Below are 21,517 nucleotides of genomic sequence, written 5' to 3' on the forward strand. Positions count from 1 at the left end.
GTTGGTGTCCTGGGCTGCAGTTGCACATTGCTGGCTCATGCTGAGCTTCTGGTCAATCAGCACACCCAGGTCCTTCTCCTCAGGGCTGCTCTCCAGCCATTCCCTGCTGAGCCTGTATTTGAGCTTGGGATTGCCCCGACCCAGATGTAGAACCTTGTACTTGGCCTTGTTGAACTGCATGAGGTTGGCTTGGGCCCACCTCTCCAGCCTGTATCACCATCAATCAATTCCATCTGCTAAGCTAAACAAGCCACACTGCTTCATCTTTTCTTAAGTCTCTAGCACTCTGTTTCCCAATCAAAGCACCTCTTTACTACTGCTTCTGCTTCCCTTCTGCCTTCTTTGAAAGGATAAGGAAGGAACAATGATTTTGTACTCTTCCATGCTGTACACCTGTTCCTTCTTTGAATATTGTTTTAAAGGAGATAACATTAACAACTTCTAGTGCCAGGACAGGGGACAAAACTAACCACAGATCTCTTCTGGTTTGACAATTTCCAAAACAATCCCAAACATTCAAGGAATTTCTCTGCAGTACATACTAAGTGATAACAAGAAAGCTGGGGTTTTCTTCTATGAAGATAAACTACATGATCTAGTATACTGCTCTTGTCTCTGCTGCTATACCTTAAAGAGAACCTGGATCTTAAATTAATCCCATAACTTCTTTCTCTCTACCACGCAATTTAGTTCCTTAAAGCTGTAAAACAAGACAATGGCAAAGCATCAAATATTTTTGGTGGGGATATTTTGCTTAAAAGTTTTGCCCAAGCTATCTGGTGTACTGTTATTTCTGTGCTTCCGCTCCAACCCACTCTCCTCCCTATGGTGATTGTTTTTCTTTAGTAATCAGAGTCTCCTTGCAGCCCATTCTGAAGTAATTCCAGGTTTTACCGCTGCTTTTACTCTTTTCACAGTAACGTGCAATTTAAAAATCCTGCCTGATTTATTTCACAATGCTTTCTATAGTAATTTCATGCAGGGCAGACAAAACAGCCTCCCAACACCAGCATACATAACTGAGGTATTTTATCAGGAACAAACTAAGCAAAGAACACCATGACAATTAGTAGTTTATGAATTCACATGTATCCTTTGCTCTTAGATTACTCTCTATGGTGCAGTTGCTTGAATTGAATATAGACACCTATTTATAAACCCTGGTTCAAAATTACAGCACTGTTCCTCAACATACCATGGAGCATAAAATGAATTCTCGGGAGCCATCATGTCACAAATAGCACTCCATAGGACGACAATGTATTCTTATGATAAATTTCCGTTTCTGTGCACGGAGTTTATCTTAACCAATGGCAATTAGGGGCCATGTAAGTACACAAGAAAAGTCTTGTAAGGTAGCCTGCATCTTCAGGTGCCTGATACTTATCTAGCCAACAGTGACTTAACAGCAAGGAGTTAATCAAAGAATCAAGCAAAATCAAAGGGATTTTTTCCAAGAGCTGTTCTGTGTAGCATTCAACAAACATACGTGGTGTAGCTCCTTTCTATTTCAGAACCTTTTAGAAAAGACATTAAGTCTTACTTGCTAAAGTAGTCCAAATCTACCAGATTTCCACAGTATCAAGCCCTCATTTACCTGAATCACTTCTGTGAAAGAAAGGAGCTTGCTTTCTATTTGATTTTCACACTTTTTTCTCCAATTCTAAACAGAGGGTAACTAGGAGACACAAACTGATTGGAAGGCGTCTTGGAAGGTCTCTAGTGCTGACTCCTGCTCAAAGCAGAGTGAAGTTCAAAGTTAAATCGGGTTGTTGACAGTTTTATCTACTCAAGTTTTGAAGGTCGCTATCAGCAAGGATGGAGATTTCACAGCCTCTTTAGATAATATATTCCAGTGTTTTATACTTTGGCTATATTGCATGTATACATATTTCATATATGCAAGCAAACTGAATGTATATTAGTTACTGGGACCTGACTGAAAATATTTGAGGATGCTTAGGGAGCAGGCCAACGTCATCGTGAAGCTGGCTATTATCTTTAAAAGGCCAAGGCAATCATGAGAGGTCCCTGATGACTGGAAAAAGGCAGTCACCATGCCCTTCTTCAAGAAAGATCCAAGGAACTACAGGACAGTCAGCCTAACCTCCGATTATGGCAAGATTATGAAACAAATCCTCCTCCAAGGCATTTCCAGACACATGAAGGACAAGAAGACAACTGGGCACAACAAGCTTGGGAACAATCAGTCTTTGGATGCAGGGAAAGCAGTAACCTTCCTTTACCCTGACTTTAGCAAGGCTTTTGATATGGTTTCCTAGCATCCAAGTTGGGAGATACAGACTATGGGTAGACTGTTAAAAAATGGCTGGACTGCTGGGTTCAAAGAGGAGTGGCGAGTGGTTTGAAGTCCAACCAATAGGATACTTGGAGATACTGAAAACTTGTCTGGTATGGCTCTCAACAACCTGATCTATATTTGAAGGTAGCCCTGTGCTTCAGCACAGGGTTGGACTAGATGACCTCTCAAACCACTCTATGATTCTACATAGCCAAATCCCACTGAGCTAGAATTACGACCTTTTGGAAAAGGAGCATGTCTCTCCCTGATAATCAAACACACACACAATCCTTGAGAAGTGTAAGACTTCTCCTGATGTCCTCTAAATCTTCACCCGTTGTAATACACAGGTGAAGTCAGCAGTATTCCCCAACAGGATCTTGGCTGTTATGACACCTAAACATTGTGCCTACATAGAATTTAACAACCTATAGTTTACATGGTTTTAATAGATGTGGAAAGTACTACAGACAAGCAAGACACTCACTTTCCAGTTCAATAATTTCCATTCTGTTCCCTTCCGTATCATGGCCAACAAATTTCAAACCTTTCTCTTCAAAGCAGTGAGTCAATTCTGGGTTCACCTGAAATATTGAAAGTAATAATAATTGTAGTTCTATTTATTTTTTTGACTTAACAAACAGTAGCAGTTAATTGTAATGCTTTTAGTATACATACAAGAATGAAAAGAATTGAGAAAAGTGTTGGGAACTTTTGCTTTCTTGTTTCAACAACTCTGGTAAAAATTGCAAAAATGGGGATGCTCATTTAATAAGAGATTAATCAGTAATTTTAAAACTTACTACATAACATCCAAAAGATTAAAGCCAGGGTCCCTTCTGCTTGCTGTCCTCCTGATTCTGAGCAGCTTTCCTCGTTTTTCAAAAGCCCACTACAGTAGACACAAAGACTGATCTCCTATTTGAACACTGCTTTTCAGCAGTTATGACACACACTGTGGTTCAGCTCCTTCTTCAAACTGAGGAGCTCTGCAGTGAGCTGTTTCATTTCCCTGGTGATGTTCTAACCACTCAGTTAATATTCAAACTCTGAGCACCTTTACCACCATCACATTCTCCTCCCAGCTTTTTAAGGAAATTTAACATTGTCTGAATCCGTTTATAGCATACACACATCTTATAGCTCAGGCCCCTCTGGAGGTATTAACGGAGTCAGGTGCCTTCTGAACTATCTCAGAGACAACTCTAGGAGTCCAGCTCTTGCCTGTCTCCTTGAATGACAGTATTTTGAATGCACACAGACACCTTTGCTCAGATGTTCTCAAATAGAGAAGTGGACCTATACAAGAGGCCTACAGAGTTGGATGGTAGGAAGCAAGTGATCTGAATTAGACTCTGAGTTGTAGATGCCTGAAGTCTGCCTACATTTAGACTATGAAAGAATGTGCTCTACCTGAACATAGTCTAAGCCTTTAAATAAGCCAAATCGGCCAAGAAGCAATGCCTTTAAGGATTATAAGCCTTTACTTTTCAAATACTTCACAGGAAGTCAAGGCAGGTAATCTCTGACATCACTTTCCAAGACCATTTCACTAAGACACTGCACCATCTTTACCACAGAAACAGTACACCACATTATTCCTCCCCAATGAACACTTGCAAGAACAACTCTGTGATACTGTGTCTGGTTTCAGGTCCCTCAGTACAAGAAAGAGATTGACAAAATGTTGTGAGTCCATAGGAGGTCCATCCAGGATGCTTAAGGGGGGTGGACCACACGCAACATAGGAGGAGAGACTGGATGAGCTGGATTTGTTCAGCCTGGAGAAGACAAGGCAAAGTGTGGATCTCGTTGCTGACCTCAACTGTCTAATAGGACGGTATAAACAAGACTCTGTTCAGAGACACACAGCACAAGACAGAGATAAAAGACAAATTGCCCAAGGAAATCTCCTATTAGATATAAAGGGGAAAAAGGGCTCACAATGATGTAGTTAAGCATTGGAACAGATAGTCAAAAGATGTTGTGGAATCTCTCCAAAGAGATTCAAATCTAGATGGGACAAAATCCTGAGCAGCCTGATTTAATTTTGAAATTTGCTCAGCTCCAAACAGGGAGTTGGACCAGAAGACTTACAGAGGTTCCTCTCGATCTAAATTATACTATCTAACCATTACTAAATTTTGGGTTATGTTTATGTAAGCAATCTCCCATTGGCTTTAAGAAGAATTATACCTACCAAGAGAAACACAATTGACTTAAGCTTTAACTTTTGAGCACAAAGTACATTAGTAGCGCTTACCTCATATCGATGCCTGTGTCGCTCCTCTACAAACATTTCGTCACCATAAAGTTTCCCTGAATACACAACAAAAAAGAAAGTAATGCTAACGTATTGGTATAATAGTTGTTACAACTATTTTTTGTAATTTAAACCTCAAAAACATGTCATGTGTAAAACACAACAGGACACTATTCATCTCACTCCAGCTTTCTGTTTTTCAGATGGATGACTAGTTTCTTTTAATGTACTGTTACCTGAGTTTATTCAGGATTCATATTCAACATTCCTTGACCAGAAATAGCTTAGGTAGACTAGAGTCTGAATGCCATGCTTAAACTAATTTAAATTGTAAAGCCCAAATTAAAATAAAAAATGTCTGAGTGAACAAGCAACATAAAATCCCTTCAGGGTTTTACAACAGTTGTATGCAAAAGGTGCAGTGAAGGAAGCCTTTTAGTAGCATCTGTTCCATTTTAATAGATCATGCATGGCAGCTGGCATAATACCTCCAATGACAAACATTCTCTCTGCTTTCCTGATCTCATTACCCAAATGACTCTTGCAATCCTCTGAGCCTCATCTGGAACACTGTACATTGCAGAGCAACAAGGAGTAGGTTAGAAGTATGCAGTAAACCAGAATTTAATACCTCTCACTTAACATCACAGCTCAAACTTTGCTCTCAATTTATCCTAGACTTATTAGGATTACTATTTCGCTTAGGCGTTGGTACAAGAACTAGACTGCCAAGATCTCCAAAATTGTAGTGTGATAGTTCTGCAATTTTACAAAAAGTGGCAAGCAAAAGAACTGCCTTTTCAAAACCATTATTTCCATTCAAGTTGTAAGGCATTAGGAAGAGGAATCAGATTTCTTGAGTGAACTACCAAAGCTGTCTATGAGTCTTTGATAAATATGGTCATCTAAACAACTCATAATACTGGTCAAGAGTTACAATATATGCTAACTTTCATTAACTTTTCCATGATGTGTTTAGGCCACAGAACAACTTGTACCTTGTGACATGCATATCTGTATCACACCTAGGCAAAATATCACGCAGATCAGCCAGATCACAGACATTCTCTAGAAAGGCAGTTTTTTCATTAAACTGGCATATGCATTACACTTCGGTCTCCTGATGAAGTAGCTGTCATTTTTAAAAGCTCGGAAGGATACATTCCAGAAATTCAACATAGCTAAATACAGTAATAGCTCAGATCAATGTCAAGGACAGAGCAATATAAGAAATATTCCCATATTTATCAGTGGACAAGAAACCACTTTTTACACATTTTCATTGTCACATATATTACTACTGTATAATAGGCTGATTAACAGGAGACAAGTATTACCTCAATTTTAAAATACATATAGATCAAACTGAATCATTTGTTCTATATTCTGGTTGCTTTTATTTTGCCTTTTACAGCAAATAATTTTCCTTTCCTACAACAAATAATTTGCTTGCCCAAAACAAGACAGTTTCCAGGGCTGGGCTAAGCCTAGGGCAGTGCTGGATCAGAGAATGGAGTTGAGCTGGACCTGGCTATAATTAGGCTACAAACTAGCAAACGCTGTCAAGAGAAGCTGACAACTACAGTGAGGCCAGATGATGTTTAAGGCTGAGATGTACTGGCAACTCTAGAGAATGACAAGCAATGTGTAGGTCTGGCGAGAGCATAATGGGTAGGAGCTTGGGCTGGTTCTACCAAAAAGCTTCAAGGATAGAACAAGAAGCCCTGGTTCACACACCCTATCAACTTATAAATAACATCAGAAGAAAATGCTCTGATCTTCTCAAGAAATAATGAAATAAACTACCATAAAATGCATTTCGGTTATCTCAACAGTATCCTCATTGTTTATTTAAGTGTTGGACCCTAACTGACCTTTTCACTGGGGCTTCCAGATGTGTCTCATTTCTTTCTTTACATTCGGATCCTGGATAAATGTACATAGGAACAGGATCATGAGCTCGAGTAAGTTGTCACCCAGTTGCTTATTTGAGATTGTAGTTCTTTAACATAATGTACTTTGGCATTTTTGCTCTGCCATGTTACAGAGTTCCTATCCAAAAGGCAAGTCGTAAGAACAGAAATGTAACTTACTTAAAAGAGAATTTTGTGTTTTGAAAACAGTCCTCCTCTTCCCCAGTCTCATTGTTCCACCCATATCTCCAGGATTGTGTTCTGGCATGTCAATGACCTGTAGAGAAAAATTGTATAAACACTGCTTCATCCAACATGTAAGAAAAAATATGCAACATTTGTGTAACGGGCTTAGTAACATTATTTATTTTTCCTCCAAACATTCCCAATTATGCCTTCTCTTTGGATTTCCTAATGCTTTGTTCTCAGTATTGGGACTGAAATAGACTGAGGATATTAACTAGCAGGTGTGAAAGCTTTTCATTTCATCTTAAGATCAACAAAAGCAATTTATTCATTCCTTAATTTAATTTTTGGGGTGGAAAAAAACCCCTTTATTTTAAAAAAGACACCAAAACGTAAGCAATAGGATAATTCTGCCAAAAGCTATTTTTGGTGCTATAAGAGTGCATAGATTTTTAAAAACTGATAAATTCATAGACGAAAAAAATCCACCAAGTCATAAAGACACCATCTTTGAAAAAGTGAGTCCCTGAACCACACAGTGATAGAGGCTGAAAGATTAGCCTGGGTAAATATTCCTGCACACTAGGCCCATTCTTACACTGTTCTTTAGACACAATGTTCTTTCTTACTCTAAAAGTCAGAAACAGTCTTACCAAAACAGCAGAAGTCCTCTTTTTGGGAAGTGGGAGAGAAGGAGGGCATGGAGGAGCAGAGTGAAAAGGAGGCACTTGTAATAAGACTCTAACCTAACGTTGTAAAAGCGGAGTACTAAAAGAGGTGACTCCAACATGTGTGTGTTATTTCAGATCATATATATAACAAAGTTATCACAGGAGAAAATGGAAAAACCTCCCCCCCTAATTCACATTTACTAAAGCATTTCTCAGATCGCCTAAGAATCCACGAAATACTGGGTTGCCTTGTATGAAGAACGTGCTATTTAACATAACATTGAAAGAAGAGGATATACAAATATCATTTTTGAGGATGGAAGCAGACAAGTGAAATGGCTGCTATGTGGGTCAAGTGGAATCCAGGATGGTGGGATTCAGGGGACGTGAGAAACAACTGCTTAGTGGAAGGAGTGCATTTAGTTTTGCTCAATTTGAAAAATCCTGCTGGGTCTCACAATCATGTTTAGAGGAAGTCTGTCTCAGAGAGGCAAAACAGTTCAAAACTGTAGAAACAGATGAGCTGAAGCTATGACCTACGTGCTTGTATTTGCATATACACATTCTGTGAGGAATATAATTGACAAAGAAAGGTTCTAAAAATACAAATATTCACACATAAGGGTAATCTGGGATCGGATTTTTATTAACCTTAATTTGCCCTCTGGGAGTAATGAAAACAATTTCTGATGATACACTTCATAAAGTGAAGTTATTTAATTTAGAAGGGATGGTGGAAAGTGCTTAGCCTTTGGCCTTGTGCCAATGCATTTCAGCTGTGCAATTATCTCTGTATAACCTTATACCTTCAAAATGTTATTTATAAGCTATATACTCATTATAAAATGTCACGAGCAGAAGTTGTGATCAAATCAGTGGGATATTACAAATCCCCTAATTACCTCCCAATTCATGAAGGTGAGGACTATGCAGCACATTCAGCTAAAAAAAACCCCACAAACTAAAAAAAAAAAATTTAAAAAAAATCATTCATTAAAACCTTATTACTTCAAAAAAGATGAGATTGTATGGTTTCACTTTATTTCCTGCCATTTACTTTCAGTCTTTTTCTGAAGTAGTGGCCACAGAAAACCAGAGGACATCAGAAGAGGAAACTCTGTGTATGTGTCAAGCACTCAGAACTTCTGAAATCAAAGGTGTTCCACGAGGTGTTATTTACTTGCCTACACCCACACTAGAGATAACCTTAAAGTTGTGCTCCTGACTTTTCTCAAATGGAGATGAAGTGCTAACAAGCAGCTATTAAGTACTTCAAGTATATGCTTCTTCTCCGATTACAAAAAATTCACTTTAACAGCTGTTTAACAAATATTTGCAGTTGACAAGAAAAACAACGAGGGGTTTTTTGTTGTTTGTTTGGAGGCTAAAGTCAAGATTAGACACTCCTTCATCCTCAAAAGTGTATCAAGCGCCTAAATACCATCCTCTAACCTCAACTTTAGATTTTTCTTCCTAAAAATTTGGGGCAGGATGTTTTGGTCTAACTTTGCTAACTGAATCATGGCAATACCCAGGTATTTGGGGTCCTCCCCCTCCCCCCCTCCCCAAATCCAGATTTCACTATTTTCACCTTTCAGTATTTGCTGTGCTAAGATATTCTATCAAAACATTTTGAGTGCAATGCCACAAATAGAAGGAAGCATGGGGATACAGTGAGTGGGATGGCAACTTCTTGAAGGACATTGCTCAACTCAAACTCCTCAACTAAAACACTGGCTCCACATGAAGTGGACCTGTCTATGCAGTCCATAGCAGATTTCAATAATTTACTGTGCTTAAACACGTTCTCCAGGAAGACTCAGAAACATCAGTTAGCAAAAATATGGTCTCCTTCACTAAACAGAGCATATCAGTTCAAACAGGTTATGGCCACACTCTCAGTTCTTCCTTCTTTCAGTAGCCAAAACCAACAACCAGATGCTCATGAGTCCCACTAAAGCTCTAGATAACAGCCTGGAAGAAAGACAGGCTGTGAAAGCACAACTTCATCTACTCTGCTGCGGGCTTCTGCCACCCTTTGGGTCAGAACTCGACATGGAGCTGCAAGACCAACAAAAATTCCACTGGAGAAATGGACTCACAGGAAAGATTTGGCCATTTTCCCCCAATTACTCTCTGTCTTCTAAAAGGCCTGCTTCCTTGTCTCAGCAATTACATTAGTGTGGTCAGGGGCACATATTCACAACAGGAGCCAACCCTTAAAACTTTCGCTAACGTCTGCTAAGTGTTAACTGAGATGTCTTTTAAGAAACATTGCATGATACAACTCTTCAATCTTACTTCTATCTGTGGCGCATTTTCTGCCAATATGACAGTTGTACTGAGTTTCAACATCAAGCAGCTTACCATGAGTTCATGTTTCATTATTGATATGTGCATTTTAAACCAGCTCCCCCATTTTCCCCAAGATTTTTAGGTTTATGATATTAAGAAAATAGACAAGGCTTCAAATATTATTTTTTGTAGTCCAGTGAGGAAAGGAGCTACTTATGAAGTAATACCTCAGAGCTACTCAGACTCTGAATCTTCCTTTTTGATATGCTTTGTGGCTCTGATCAACTTCAGCAACACAACTATCACACACAGACCTCAACATTTGTATATTACGTGAGTTTCTCTGCAACACAGTCTGTGCAAGAAGCTTTTGAAAGCAAAGCGGCACTGCTGCCCTACAGCCCAAGGACAGTAATAAGTATCAGAAAAGCAACTCATATTATGGAAAATTTTGTGATATTTTACAGAATTTATTTGATCAGACAAAAGATGAACCTTCAAGTGGTGGTTATTTTGAACAGCTGTGCAACTGAATATATTCTTCAAAGAGCTTATGCTTCCTGCCACAGAATAAATCAGCTCTTACTATGCATTAGCTCTTTGAAGACCAGAGAACAGCACAGAACAACAGGCACCACAAGCAACAAAAAAAGCATCAGAAAAGCATCAGCAGAGAGGGTGCAAGAAGAGATAAGGCGTTAATTAGGTCTTTCTTACCCAAATCTCAAAAAACTGCTAACGCTACAAGGTTTTACAGAGATTATGTATTACATGGCAGACAGCCATCAGGAAACAAATAATGAATCGCTGACATAACACAAAGCACATCCTAGATATAAAACAGTCTGATCAGTATTAAATCACACTACTGATGAACAGTGACTTTAACTACCCATGAACTGCAATCTTCCTTCAGAAATCTACTGCTTGGATCGTTTCATTGTCATTTGGAAACATACAAAAGCTAATGAGAAAATCTCTCAAGCCCAGACGGTCAACATAGAGTAACCAAGGCCCTGAAAACCCAACGCCTATCACTTTGCTAATCACCCCAGGACTACTAAGTTTTGTCTTTGTTTTGCCTCAGGTCCTGCAATGCCATTTTGAGGACTACATCTACTTTGATTACTTTGGGGGGGGGGGCGCAGAGTGGGGTGTCTATTTGTGTTTTGTTTGGTGGTTTGGGTGGGGTTTTTTTGCGGGGCAGCAAAGGTGGGGAAGGAGGGAGGGAGGAGACATTACTTGATTCAAACAACTCCTTGGTAAGTCAGCTTTGGAAGCAGGTTTTTAGGGTTTTTGCCTTTTTACTCTGTCCTTATGTGGTGAGCAAATGATTTGTCACTGCTGAAAGAAACCGCTATATGTGTAAGCACTGATCAAAGCATCAGGAGAAGCCCCGACCCTAATGATTAACTGAACACTGAAAAGAGGCTCTGGGACACTCCACACACAAGAGGTGTGCAGAGGGAAAGCTGACAGGAGCAGGAAATACACTGACAGGTACTGATGAACATTAATCCCGGCTGAACCCAGCCATGAAAAAAAACCCAGCAACACAAACTGACAAGGACTCAACCCAAACTAGAGGAATCCACTCTTCTATTGACTCTTGCATCATTTCTCTGCAGAATTAGTCAATACTTGCTGGATTCGATCTGATCTTCTTCAATCACAAGTTCATCAGTAAACAGACCCAGCCACCTACAAATGGGATGTTTATACTAACATTTTAGAAACAATAATACAAACATTTTAAAGAAAAAATTGACAAATGCAACACTAAGAGTGGTACTGACAGCTTCCAACTTGGCAAGTAAACCAAAAAGACATTCTTTCCCCATTCATTCAAAACCAGGGATTTAACATTTTCAATTACTGAAAGAAGGTGCAAGGATCACATACTTGCCAGAAGACCCAGGCCAATGGCATCCTGAGGTGCATCAAGAAGAGTGTGGCCAGCAGGTCAAGGGAGGTCATCCTTCCCCTCTACTCTGCCCGGATGTGGCCGCATCTGGAGTATTGTGTCTAGTTCTGGGCTCCCCAGTTCAAGAACAACAGGGAACTACTGGAGAGAGTACAGCAAAGAGCTACAAAGATGATTAGGGGACTGGAACATCTTTCTTATGAGGAAAGGCTGAGGGACCTGGGTCTTTTTAGTCTATAGAAAAGAAGACTGAGGGGGAAATCTCCTCAATGCTCATAAATACTTAAAGGGAGGGTGCCAGGAGGATGCGAACAGTCTTTTTTCAGTGGTGCCCAGTGATAGGACAGGAGACAATGGACACAAACTTGAATATAGGAAGTTCCATCTTAACATGAGGAGCAACCTCTTTATTTTGAGGGTGGCAGAGCAGTGGAACAGGCTGCCCAGAGAGGTGGTGGGGTCTCCAGCTCTGGAGACATTCAAAACCCGCCTGGATGCCATCCTGTGCAACTTACTCTAGGTGAACCTGCTCTGGCAGGGGGGTTGGACTAGATGATCTCCAGAGGTCCCTTCCAACCCCTATCATTCTGTGATTCTGTAACCCCTTACTCCCTTGTCCCCCAAAGATATCCTAGTTCCAAGCAAACCTCATCATTGCCCACCTATCTAAAGCACTCAGCCCTCCAGGATGGAACTAGTTGCTGTAAAGCCACTTGCAGATTTCAGACTACTCAGTGCTTCATCACTCTGACTGAAGTAATGCTTGTTTTCAAAAAGATGACCACCATCATGCAGAAGATCAAAACAGAAATCATCAATAACTGATTCATGCAGCTACATAGTGATATGAGTAACAAGCTTGAAAAAATCCTGTCCTCTACTGTCTTCATGAAACTACAGCACAGTATGCAAATATTCCAACGAATATCAGCTTAAATTTCTTAAACTCTTAAAATCCCATAGCATGTTACTGTCAACCATTTTCCAGTTTGGGCAATCCTCTTTTCCAGAGATTTGTTGTTTCCTATTTTAGAATTAAGTAATTGCCCTAAAGCATTTATTTAATTACAGCCTAAAAACTCTTTAAGAAGGATTCTGCCTGAATAAGCAGAAATTCTGATACAGAATGTTTTGTAACATTTTCTTCAGAAAAAATCATAAAGGGTGTAACTCCTTTTTCAAACAGTGCTTACTCACTCATAAGCATAGTGCAGTGAACTGTTAAGTTAATGGAGATGTTCATATGCAAAACCCACATAGGTATTGTTTAACAGCATTTTAAAACTCATTCTAGTTATTCCAACCGCATGTCTCAGAGTCAGCTTAAAGACTTAATCAAGCAGAAATTTTCAGATTGTTAGTGTTAGGAAAAGGAACAGGGTCAGACAGTGCTGGCTATAGAAATACGCTGGAGTGCCAGTCATGCCGTGCCAGGAAGTGCAGGATTCGCCACAGACTTGAATAAGTAAAAAAAAGCGGAAGAGTGTTCTCAGGCTTTGGTCCAGCTCACATTACAATTAATGACCAAATACTCACTAATTTAATTTCAGAAAGATCAGGCAATCTGTAGCTAGGAGAAATCCTTCCCTTCCTACCACATACATCTATTAAAAAAAACCAGAACTCTGTCACTGCCTTTGAGGGGGACTTCTCCAACTGAAATTGCTAGCAGGTGAAGCACAGCACATGTTTTACCCTCAAAACTGTCCACCCTGTTCTGCACTTCCTCTACCCTTAGTTATCACACATGAGCGAGCATCTATTTCACTTATTTCTCATTCATTAACAAGACAGAATTAGTTAGGATCACTTCATTATCCGTAATCTCTGCCTTCAGCAAAAAAGGCAGAAGGAAAATTGCTAATTCAAGGAAAGTAAGCAGGAAAATTGCTTACTTCAAGCGCTCACTACTCCAGACCTTCACTGAGGAGAATTTCTGGTATCAGCTTCCAGGCAATGCTCAGTACCATGACCCACACTATCCTCGTATTTCTTGAAGAAGTTCCATTCATCTGCCATAAAAGTCAATATCCTCATAGGGAACATGAGGAGAACTAGCAACTGTTTTCCATCCTACTTCCCTAATGTAATCAGACTACTTCCAGACTTGTAAGCAAGACTGCCTGGATTCCAACCACTGATTTTTCTCACAGAACAGTTTCACCAATCATCCTGATATCCTGTCCATCTTCCAGATCTGCCCAGTGGTGATTTGTTACTTGATGATCAGAGATGCAGAAACTGAGTCATTTCTTTTAGAAAGGAAGTGAGTGGCCAGCAAGTAGAAAATTATAGATTGCCCTATTTTATTTTTTATTCTAGTTGGAAGGTACTTTTGTTGTGGTATAAAACTTACCAGCTAACTTCGGAGCTGAGAAGAAATCCCTGCAAAGGTCCTGGATCAGTTGAAAGATTTCTTTTCAGTAATGCCTTTCAAACACTAAACAGAACAGCAAGCCACAGCCATTTGTTTCTAATGATTTTTTGCAAGCCCTCCTCCTTTTTCACGCCTGCCAAGACAGGTGCAGAGGCATGTTTGCCACAAATTTATTAAAACAGTGTGTGTACATGCTAAAATATAACAGTTGTTGCAATGGAAATAACATACATCTGTGGACTATTTCTTTTATTTATTGGAGATGGAATAGCATCTTATTGAAAGCACAGCTTTTTGAATAGAAAAAAGTAAGGTAATGGTACAATACTGTATTTTGATACTGAAACACAGACTGGAAGTTTTCAAGAGCTCTACTCCCAGAAGAAAGACAGACATGCAAATGTTATCTAGAGCTTGAAATTCACGTCAGCTATAAGAACACAAATCTGAACATCTTTTTCTCTTTTTTTGTGTGGTTTAACTTCTGTTTAAGAGAAATGGCTTTATCCTGTCTGTGACTCAGCTTGATAAATCATTTTTATGTAATGTGACAACATATGCTTGACCAATTAACAATTTCATGCAGTTTAGGATGATTTCACCAACTAGCTTTTGTTACTGTACATTAAATTGAGGTTTTAAACTGAAGGGAAAAAAAGATTACTATCACATTGCTTGATGCTGCCACAAGAAAATGCCTTATTTTGAATTTGGAGTAAATGAATGAAACAGCAATAAAAAAGGATTCTAGCTCCATAAGACTTTCTGTGCTACAGATATGGTAGGAAGCAGCCCATTAGCACACTTTCCACCGTTAGGATACCATGCTTCATATCATGCCCAAAGACTAGTGGCAGACCATGAGTTTTAACAATTGATGGACCACCTTTCAAAACAGACACCAGAATTTAAAACCTGACACTTTTACATCAAGAAGAGAACTCTCTACTAGCTGAACTAAATTAGTATCTCTGACAGGTAAGCATTTTATGAAAATCAGTTGAATAGAAGGAAAAGAGAATACACTTACTCAGAAAGAAATCCCTAATGTTTAACTCACAACTTCTAAGAACAAAAAAACCCACCACAATACAATCCAAGATCCCAAGTAAGGGCAAAGTAGCGAGAAAATATCTTGAAATGCTTTAAAAACACCGCTAAGCAAACATGTTAAATTTCTACAAGGTATTTTGCAAGTTGTGTATCTTTGAAAAAAAATCCCACTAATGTTGTAGACAACTGCAGACAGTTTGTGAAAGTAAATGTTACTCAAGTCCTGGTGCCAAAATCCTATGCCAATCTAATTCTTTTAACAAGCAGCTCAGCTGAGTCCACCCTGCAAAACCACACAAAATAATCAGCCCATGCCAACCACTGTAACCTTTAATTGAAGCAATTTGTTCTGATGAGCAAGTCTATTTTCTTTTCAACTCTTCTTTTATATTTAAGCTGTAAATTTACAGAAATGAAGACAGATGTAGATAATGAAGAAATGTAGATAATGAAAGCCAGATTAGTTTTCATGCTTATCTACAGTATAGTCATGCTTCTTCCTACCTTCCACCTCCTTTTCTTTGTTTTCGTTTTTGCGTTTTGAAGTGGCATCTCATAAAGGATCACAACCAGGAATAACAAACACTGCGCAAGCTAAAGTAACAGTTTGTGGAAAGCAAGCAGGATTGCTTTTATTGTTTAAACAAAGATTCACCTCTACTATGCAGGTATCTTGTAATATTTTATCTGCATTTTTGTATTGCCTCCTCTCCTTCTCTCTTCCCCTTTGGAAGCTTCTGGTTCGGTTTAACTCCTGTTTAAATGTCATGCTAGTTCCTTCATGTCTATCACCTGGTAACATTCTGTTCCCCATAACAAAAGCATACAAAATAAAAGGACCTGTAGAACTGAAGTTGGCCAACCCATTACTTAGGGGTTCTCCCACTTAATTTACTAATTTGAGACATTCTAGTAGAGATAATCTTAAAGACTGATTGCATAACAAACATATTATAAGAGGGAATTTCTAGGCAGAAAGCCTCTGGCACAATCACTGTAATTTTACCTACTATTACTTGTCTTCCATGGCAAGCCCAAGACAACAAAAGTACCTTGTCCTATCTAGTCTCTCATGCCTGTAATTTGTCCTAAATTACAGAGAATAATCTGAATGCTGAGTATCTCATTAGTCATACAGAATGGACATCTAGCCCTTTGGAAAGCTCTTCAGCAAGGAGTAATAGGATTTTCTTTCCCCCATGGAGTGAATGCAGTAGTGGACATTACTTTCATGAGTTGTTATCCTCCCTTCCACACACACACCATGACATTTCTCATTCCAGCTGGAGAACTGGAAGAACTAAAGCAAGTGCTGTGTCTCCTATAGTGGTAATCAAGGCACTGACTTTTAATTCTAGGATTTCCTAAGAACACTGTAAACTACATAAGAACAAAAAAAAGATGGCATAGATAGATAATTACAATGATACAACTTTAACCAGTGAGATTACCTTGCAAAAAAGTACGTTGGCATTTTCACTACTGTCTATCCAACAACAGTACATATCTCACCAGCTTCCGAAAACCAGAAGGAATGATATATATTAATATCATAGCAGAGATCAATTATCTTAATTACCTCTGCCAGCCATTTCAGGGATGCTTTGAGTCACAAACTGTACATTACATTTAATAGTTTCCGGCTTCCACTCAGAAAAGCGTCAGTTGGCCAAAGATCATCTTGTCTGGAAGAATCTTAATTCTGGTAGAAGATTTATGACGTACAATCCAAATCCTTTTTATTTCAAGCAGAAGCTACGATGTCTTCCTTCTGAGCCGGATCCCTCCTGTCTCGCTTTGTCTGTTCGGCCTTCTCCGAAAACCTGATAAATATCACTGTCCAGATCTTAATTTAATTCTGCACTCCTTGTGATCCTCCCCCTAGCGCATTAACTCTATCCCCCTCAACACCAAATGACGAGAATTTTTTAATTTGCTCTCCTTAATTGTCTTTATACAGCTATCAGGGGTCAAGTTCAGATTGCGTTTAAAAAGACAAGTGGCAAAAAGAGAAGTTGCATCCATGCCACCTACATCGGCAGAGCTCAAATGTTCATCACTTCCTCCCCCAACAAGGCACCGGTGAACACCACTAGGATGCTTGTATTCAACTACAAGGTCCAGAGTTAACATGGCAGTACACATATAGCTGTGCAGCTCTTGTTTGCTAACAGATCATAAAACCAGAATTGCAAATCTACATATTCATTTTTAGAGATGAATATGGTACACACCTTTAAAACGTAATCAGATAGGAGGAGATACACACAAGGAAGTAAGAAGAGAGAAGCAGAGATGATGTGTGCATTCATGTGGAGAACCATTAGCACAAAGACCAGAAAGAAGGAGAAATGGTTTTTCAGATTATTTCTCGTTTAGCAACAAGCTGGTGAAAGCCTACAGGAAATATTTTACCAATACTGTTAGTAAGATCTATAGAATAATGTCACCTTTATACTAGCACAAATCAAGTAGGCATTTAATGAACATGACATCAGATGAACACACCCAGCGTAATTCAGACATCCTCTGTGAAAAGTGTGGGTGGCCAGGTACAGATCAATTCAACAGATAATGCAGTGATCCACTCAAATGCTACAAATGTTTACCAAGCAAGGAGCAAAAGATATTGCCACACCGCAAAAGTTCTAGGCTGTGTCACCAACCAGCACAGTATCACACACAGCATGCATCTAGCACAGCAGCTAGCTCTCGTACAAAGTGACACAGAACTGCTACAACCTCGCAAAGGCAACGTAATCAGTTATTTAACAGTGCCCATACAAAAATCATTTTTATCCTTCACCTACCCCTCTCATAGTTCGTGTCTCCAATGGCAGAATGAAGAGTCAGAGAGCATGAGAAACAATTTTTAGTTCAAAAGCATAGGTCTACAGTGATACACTGTCAAATCCAGTTCCACAAATGCAGTTCCGTTGTTCAGTGCCTAACTGCACAGTACGGAATAGCTTATCATCACATACAAGCCAAGGACGGGAGGCAAATAAATACAGAATTAAGAAAACAGAAAAACTCATTTAATAAAACAGTCTTCCTTTTGGGGGAACCTTTGTACTATTCTACCTCGCTTCCAACAGATAATTTGATAGTGGGGTAAAGTATTTTTAAAAAATAAAACTTTGGCTAACAGTTTTTCTTTACTTTTAATTAAAATTACATAGTTCAAAACATAAGAAACAGACCACTCACATTTTATTAAATTCACCCTCCAATACAACTATGCAACTGATCTGAATTCCTCAGGTTTTTCTTGCCCGTGCACTCTTGGGCACAAATTCAATTCCAGTTCTCTTTCCTGGACGTCTACAAGGCTGTTACAAAAAGGATGGAAGTCCCCAGCTGCTGCACAGACCTTCTCTTTGCAAGTATCAAGCCACTTTACAAAGGCAAGTGTGTTTCATTACCTCCACTTGGCATGAGAAAAATAAGGCAGATTAAGTGATTTGTTCAACCTAGCTGAACCAGGACTTCTGTGACACCTACTCTTGTTCCTACACTTTAGAAACAAGGCAACCAACAATACAAAAATTCACACATTCCCAGGTGAGCTTCAAACAAGCCAGTGTTTTAATGTAACTTGGCCAGTTACCTAGATAGGAGAAACTTCTATGGATATAGTGTTCAAAAAATTGAACATGATTTCATGTAGTTTTCCACACATGAACTGCAGTATACAGGTAATCTATTTCACATTTCCTAACTTTTTTTTTTTTTTTTTTTTTTTAAATACACAACTTCTACAAGCTTGTTTGCATGGGTGGCTTTTTGGGGCCAGGGGTGTGGAGGAGGTGTTTTGGAGGCATTATATTCAGCGATGTAATCACAGGATTAAGAGATCTGGACAACCCCCTTCCAAATTTACTTTATATCATTGATTAGTATTGCATTTTTAACTTGCCAAACAGGACAACTATGAGGAACTAGTTTATCACAGTGCTTCCAAGTTAGTCCCCATTTGTGGGAATCACCTCACATAACTTTGGCTGCGTAACTTTTAGATAGATAATTTAAGGGATCCACCAGAGTGCTCCTCTCTATAGAGAGCGCAACACATCAGAGGTCAGTACATTCCAGCCAGAGAATCACACCAAAAGATGTGGCAGCTTAAAATCCTCACCTAAGCCATAAGGCAGGCAGAGCTGTTCTGCCCTAACATGCACAACCTGCTTGCACAAGACGGTTTTATGAATGGCCCTTCCACATCCATACTTCGCCAACACTATATATACCTCCCCTACAGCATCCATAGTTCATACTGAAGTGACACACTATTGAAATGTATGGCAGCGTTACTAAGACAGACTTGGGTGTACAGCCCTCCATAAAATAAATGTTCTCTGCTTGTTAACTCAGACACTGACAGATACGCACCTACGTCCACTTCATCCAGAAAATTGTTTTGTACATACCATAATTTTCCCTATTTGATTTACAATTAGTTACACATGTAAGTACTAGAGAGGTCAAAGACTTTCTGAAAATGTAACATGCAATTCTATTTAGAAAAATCCTTCTTACAAAGAAAACCTTAAGAAAGGAAAAAGGTGGGAGGTTATGAACAGCAAGAAGGCATCCTTCACAAAAACTAAATCTATGTCCACGTGAAGAAACACATATACTTTTAAGTAGAATATATAAATACCCAATCATTAGTGTGCCTAAAATATTTGAGAAGCAACTTGTAAAAGGCATAAATAACTAAGAGTAAATTATTTTTTATTAATTACCATTTAAGGTGAAAAATCTGCATTGTAGACCTAATCAATTATCAAGATTAAAAAAAATTAAATAAAACTCATACTCAAAGAAGCTATCACCATGGCATAAAAAAATGAGCATTTTGCTTGTGTGCACTGTCAAGGAGCTTGAAAGGCATTCCCAAGCTAAAAATCTTCTTCGTGGGAGACTGATGTGTCCATCACAAATTGAAGTGTTAACAGAAGTAGTTACAAAACAAATAGACAAAGTAAGACAGTAAAAAAATCACTGGAAACAGATGGTACTCACTCAATTTTGAAGCAACTGAAGGGTGAAATAGCTGATTTAGTAACTGTGGTGAATAACCTCTCATCAGCCTTGTCACCCAAAGACTCCGAAGTGGCAAATGCTTCAGAGGAGATACAGAGACCTATAGTCTGAAACACCTGATGTCCGTGCCGTGCAACCTATAAGAACCTTTAAAAAAAATATAGAAGTAGAGGGCACCTCGGCAGCTTTAACAGGTTGGGACACTGCCAACAAAGATTTTGTAAAGGCAGATTGTCTGTCTGTCATCTAGCTATTGAAGTTCTTCAGAGTAAAAGTACGTGGATAAGGGAGATTTCTTTGATAATCAAGGTCAACATTAATTTCTAACAGACGTTAGAAAGGCATGTAAGGCATGTAATCAAAGACTAATATAAAAAAAAAAAGCAGCTATGGGATTATCACAAACAAAATACAGTTAAAAGATAAAGTCCAAGAGTAGAATAAAAAGCAATTTTTCACAGTGGAGGAAATTCACTAGTAGAGTTGAACGAGGCTCTAGGAATAGTACATTCAACTTTTTTGATAAAAAGAAAAAAGAACGAACAGTAGGTGACAGCTTGCTGATGACACCTAATTTACTGAGGGTAATAAAGATGAGGGTTTACTACAAAGAATCACGAAAGGACCTTCTGAAACTTAGTGATCGAAGATTAAAATGTCAGGTGAAATTCAGCAGAATCAAATATAAATTTGTGCACAGGGGATAAAACAAGCTTAATTTCACACCACAGTTACAGTCTGTGAGCTCATCACAGCCCCTTGGGAAGAGGACCTTGAGACTACAATAGACCATTCTATGAAGATGTCAGTTCAACACTCAGTAACACTCAAAAGCTATTCAACATTATTAGCAATTACAAAAGGAAGAAAGACCACACCAGAGGAGATCATTGTAACACTTCCATGTCTATGCTGGCCACAGTTTATACTGCGCAGTTTAGGTCTTCCAGTTTTCTCTGGCTTGAAAACATCTGAGCTGTAAGTTGTAGGAAACAAGAAAATATACTGGGGAAGCATCACTGTACACCTGCTCTACTATATTTTCCCACAGATAATTACTCATAGATGACAACGGAGACAGGTGATGGGCCAAATGGGCCTTTGGTCTAGATGGAGCTGTGATCTGACCCAGTGTGCTTAAGTAAATGTGATACCATAAAATGCACTGGAGAACACTAAACATATTTCCTACCTGTGATACAACCGTAGGTGTGCTTAGTTCACAAATACATTTCATCAGTTCAATCTGCGTTCTAGAAGGAAAGCAGGGTTCTTTCATTTTAATTCGTTATCTCAAATAAAGGTCCTCCCAGTGTTGCTTGTCACTTGAACTTCAGGTTTTGCTGAGTTTGCAAGGACACAGTGGAATGAAGACAAAAATAAATAAATTCACCGAGGAAAGAATTTTTAGAAACTTTTTCAGTCGTTTGCCTAAGTACTGGCTCTCTAATACCGGCAAGAAGACACAGATGAGTAAGTGTCTT

The 21,517-nt window shown here is 39.0% G+C and overlaps 1 protein-coding gene across 1 annotated transcript in view; it reads right to left on the bottom strand.

Moving 5' to 3' along the window:
- Positions 1 to 21,517, bottom strand: part of CTPS2 (CTP synthase 2) — a 73,895-nt gene that overhangs the window by 12,604 nt on the left and 39,774 nt on the right. The window contains exons 13-15 of the mRNA XM_009884674.1: positions 6,659 to 6,755; positions 4,566 to 4,621; positions 2,790 to 2,886 (exon numbers count right to left, since the gene is read on the bottom strand). Of these exons, the coding sequence (XP_009882976.1) occupies positions 2,790 to 2,886; positions 4,566 to 4,621; positions 6,659 to 6,755 (250 nt within the window). The remainder of the gene's footprint in view (positions 1 to 2,789; positions 2,887 to 4,565; positions 4,622 to 6,658; positions 6,756 to 21,517) is intronic.

This window comes from Charadrius vociferus, unplaced genomic scaffold, assembly GCF_000708025.1.
Source record: "Charadrius vociferus isolate BGI_N301 unplaced genomic scaffold, ASM70802v2 scaffold200, whole genome shotgun sequence".
Lineage (NCBI taxonomy): Eukaryota > Metazoa > Chordata > Aves > Charadriiformes > Charadriidae > Charadrius > Charadrius vociferus.